At 39.2% G+C, this 3,696-nt stretch overlaps 1 protein-coding gene and 1 long non-coding RNA gene across 2 annotated transcripts; both read left to right on the plus strand.

The window, feature by feature from the left end:
- The first annotated feature begins 450 nt into the window (after nucleotides 1-450).
- Nucleotides 451-1,209, plus strand: LOC123316276. Its single transcript, XM_044902308.1, has one exon. It carries the CDS (start codon nucleotides 451-453, stop codon nucleotides 1,207-1,209), a length of 759 nt encoding a protein of 252 aa, XP_044758243.1.
- A 1,231-nt stretch (nucleotides 1,210-2,440) lies between these two features.
- On the plus strand, nucleotides 2,441-3,457 carry LOC123321286. Its single transcript, XR_006538838.1, has 2 exons — nucleotides 2,441-2,551; nucleotides 3,023-3,457. It is a non-coding gene; the product is annotated as an uncharacterized LOC123321286 (long non-coding RNA).
- The last annotated feature ends 239 nt before the right edge of the window (nucleotides 3,458-3,696 follow it).

The raw sequence follows: 3,696 nt of genomic DNA on the forward strand, positions 1-3,696 counted from the left end.
AGACACTCCTCAAGTCTGAACTTCTCAACTCCGCTCACCTCAACTGACTTGGAAAAATCAAGGATCTATTGGATCAAGGCTACTCAACAAGTGTATTTTCCTCAAGAACTCAAGGCTCTTCAAAATGGTACTGCTCTGTCATCCTCACATGTGTTCAGTAGACTCACGGCGTTCATCGACCATGAAGGTGTCATTCGTGTAGGCGGACGAATCACCAACGCTCTATTAGACCCAGATAGCAAGCATCCTGCAATAATTCCTCAAGCTTCCCAATTGACTTCTCTGATTATAGATTCTGCTCACAAACGAACACTCCATGGAGGTACACAACTCACACTGTCCACCATCCGACAACAATATTGGATCATTGGAGGGAGAGCCCCAGTGAAATCACACATCCTGAAGTGTGTTACATGTGCACGGCAACGAGGTATAAGAGCTCAACAACTCATGGGCCAGTTACCAGAACCACGCGTTAGACCATCTCGTCCCTTTCTCCACACTGGTGTAGACTACGCAGGACCTCTCACTATCAAAACCTGGAAAGGAAGAGGAACAAAGACACACAAAGGCTGGGTTTGTGTGTTTGTCTGCTTCGCCACCTCAGCAGTACACCTCGAAGCCGTAAGTGATTACACCACTGAATCATTTATTGCTGCGTTCCGTAGATTTACCGTTCGACGAGGCATTTGTGAAACATTGTACTCAGACTGCGGAACCAACTTCACGGGAGCAGATGCCACTCTCAAGACCATGTTCTCAAAAGCCTCCTCACAAAACCAGGTCATCGCCGAACTCCTCTTGAAAGAAGGTACTAACTGGTGCTTCAACCTGCCAGCAGCTCCTCACATGGGAGGAAAATGGGAAGCAGCAGTGAAGTCTTTCAAGTATCACCTCGCCCGGGCTACTAAGGATCAGCCATTCACCATGGAAGAGCTGATTACACTCCTCACCCAGATCGAAGCCATTCTCAACTCAAGACCTCTCGAACCGCTCAGCGATGATCCTGAAGACTGCTCCGCTCTCACACCAGGTCACTTCTTAATAGGTACAGCACTGAACACCGTACCTGAGCCATCTCTCGAAGACCTCTCGACTGTCAAGATGGCAGTTTATTCAGCAACGCACCCAGCAGTTCTGGTCCAAATGGTCAACTCAATTCCTACAGCGTCACCTCTCAATCTCAAAGTGGCACCATCCAGCCCATGACATAAAGGTTGGGTCACTAGTACTCCTCACCGATGAACGATTACCTCCTTGCAAGTGGCCATTAGGGCAAGTAATGGCTGTGCACCCAGGGACAGACGGCCTTGTTCGCGTCCTCACTCTCAAGACCTCCACGTCCACTCTAACCAGACCGATCTCGAAGTTGGCAATTCTGCCAGTGTCCACTCCAGACGAAGCAAGAAAGAATTTCAACCCCTCAAGTCTTCTCGATAACTAACGCTGTGAGTTATGGCGGGCGGAATGTTAAAAATTCAGCCCCTTCTCAACGACGCCACTGGCAGCTCTCAAGGATGTTCCACTTGACAGCATCGACGGCGCAGCCCCCTCTACAAGATGTCAGATGTCGAGTTTCCGCTGAAGCTATTTTTAATTCATTCTCTTTGTTAGCTCTGTAGAAGTAACCTCTCTTTGCTTTCATTGTGCTTTTATAACACCTCATTTTTACGTTCACCTCTTCTAATTCTTAATTTTCAAGTCTTCTCGCACAATCCTGGTGCTCAATTGTTCATCTCATAAGGTAAAGTACTCTCAGACTGCTCAAAATTATAAATTACACCATTTTCATGACAATTTCATTCTAAAGAAATTAGTCCACGTGCAAGAGATTCAGAATCTAGAAATAGATTCCGAATCCTTGCTAGCACTGCTCAATTGAAATGTCCACTCAAGTCAAATCGAATCATTGTCGTCTCAGAACTATATATTTTATTATATTTCATGATTTATATAGATTTTCAGACTTTTCTAGATCTTCTCACATGAAAATGGGTATGTAGCACCAGGATTGAAACTTCTCAAGTTCATCTCCATAAAATTGATAACTGATTCATTGTCTACTCATAATATTCTTTATTATTAGAATCAGTTTTAATCATTTTTAATACAACTCTTATGATCACCTCGTTATACATATGACTAATTCATGGTGTTGAGTTTCAGATGAATGAATCCTCATATTCTCCAGGGTGGACCCTGGATGTAGCTGTTTTCCTCAGAACAGGATGTGAACACCTTGTAACGATACGATCGTTACAATTTTTTCTTTTTGAAATTCAAATTTATTCATTACATATTTGTTGTACCGCCACTGCATTTGTACGTGTATCGAAGAATTCAGATTTGCAGATTGGCGCATGTTTTCAATCTGATAAGATATTAATCGGTTATTCGAAGATTTTATTCTTTCTTTTCTGCTTTGTCTAGTGAATGAGAAAAGTCATCAGAGTTGAGTTCTTGATATAGATATTTTTTGGTATTAAATTTTGAGATTTAGTTAGTATTTCATAGTTTCTATTGGTTTAGTGAAACTCAATTAAAAATTGAGGTAAGATGCCTTTATATTTTAAAATATATATATTTTTTTTTGTTTTTACAATCTCCTCTGCCCAACAAAAATTTTTTTTTTCAAACGAAATTCGATTCATCCTTGCCGTTCAGGTTCATTTTCATTCGCTTCAAAATTAATTTTTTTATAGATTTCATTATTCAGATCATTTTCATATTCAAAATCTCACGCCATATAAAATAAATCTTCACTAAAGTGTTCCCTTCAATTCAATTCACTCATTAAAAATTTTTCATTCCATATTCATAATTCAATGTAATAGTTAAAATCAGTTCCAATATTATTTGTTAGATTATTATTATTTTATTTTTTTTTTTTGAAAAATGGCTGTCGATTCACATATGTAATTTTTTATACTTGAGTACACAACTTTTTATGCGAAACATGGACGGCAAGGACAATAATAATTATGTTCTACTGAACGGTCTCTGAAAGAAATTAATTTTACAGTTTTTGGGTGAAGCCCAGATTTTCGATTTGAATATATATTTCCAAGTTGAACTTCGTTGACCAACATCCAACTTCGAAGAATCAATCACACCTGAAAACTGTGGTGATCAGAACCTGGAAATCCTTATATGGTGCTGTGTACAGTATCGTACCAAATCAGATGGTTCTTCCTGTATAGGAGCACTTCACCTGGATTTTAATTGCTAATGGAAGTATTCTGTTATATATTTTGTTATTTTATTCGATATCTAATTTATATAATTTCGTATGCTCTATTTCATTTTGCATTTGAGACATTGCGCTTCGAAGCTATTCATAATAATTTTCATTGTTGAAATCCAATTGTAAGCAGCTATTTTTCAATATTTCACTCTTAACTTTTTATTCTAATTTGAGCAATTTAGTCGATCTTATTAATAAATCTCTGAAAGTGGATAAATTTGTTTTTGTGTGGGAACCAAAGCCTTCAAAATTGCTTTCTATTTTGAAAATAGGTTCCGGGCTAGCTACAACCTATTAACCCCGACCACCTCTCCGACCGAAGCTAGTAACTAACAGATCTCTGAAGAGAGGAGAAACACTTAATTGGTTACAACCTCAACGTTAGTTAAGCGATCAATGATAATGCTCGATACACCTCGACCTAGGCTCCACCCTGGAAAGTCTGCTCGAAC

Source organism: Coccinella septempunctata, chromosome 1 (genome assembly GCF_907165205.1).
Source record: "Coccinella septempunctata chromosome 1, icCocSept1.1, whole genome shotgun sequence".
NCBI lineage: Eukaryota > Metazoa > Arthropoda > Insecta > Coleoptera > Coccinellidae > Coccinella > Coccinella septempunctata.

What these genes read in the sequence shown, in the direction of transcription:
- LOC123316276 (XM_044902308.1), top strand. Translation starts at nt 451, where the DNA reads ATGGGCCAGTTACCAGAACCACGCGTTAGACCATCTCGTCCCTTTCTC.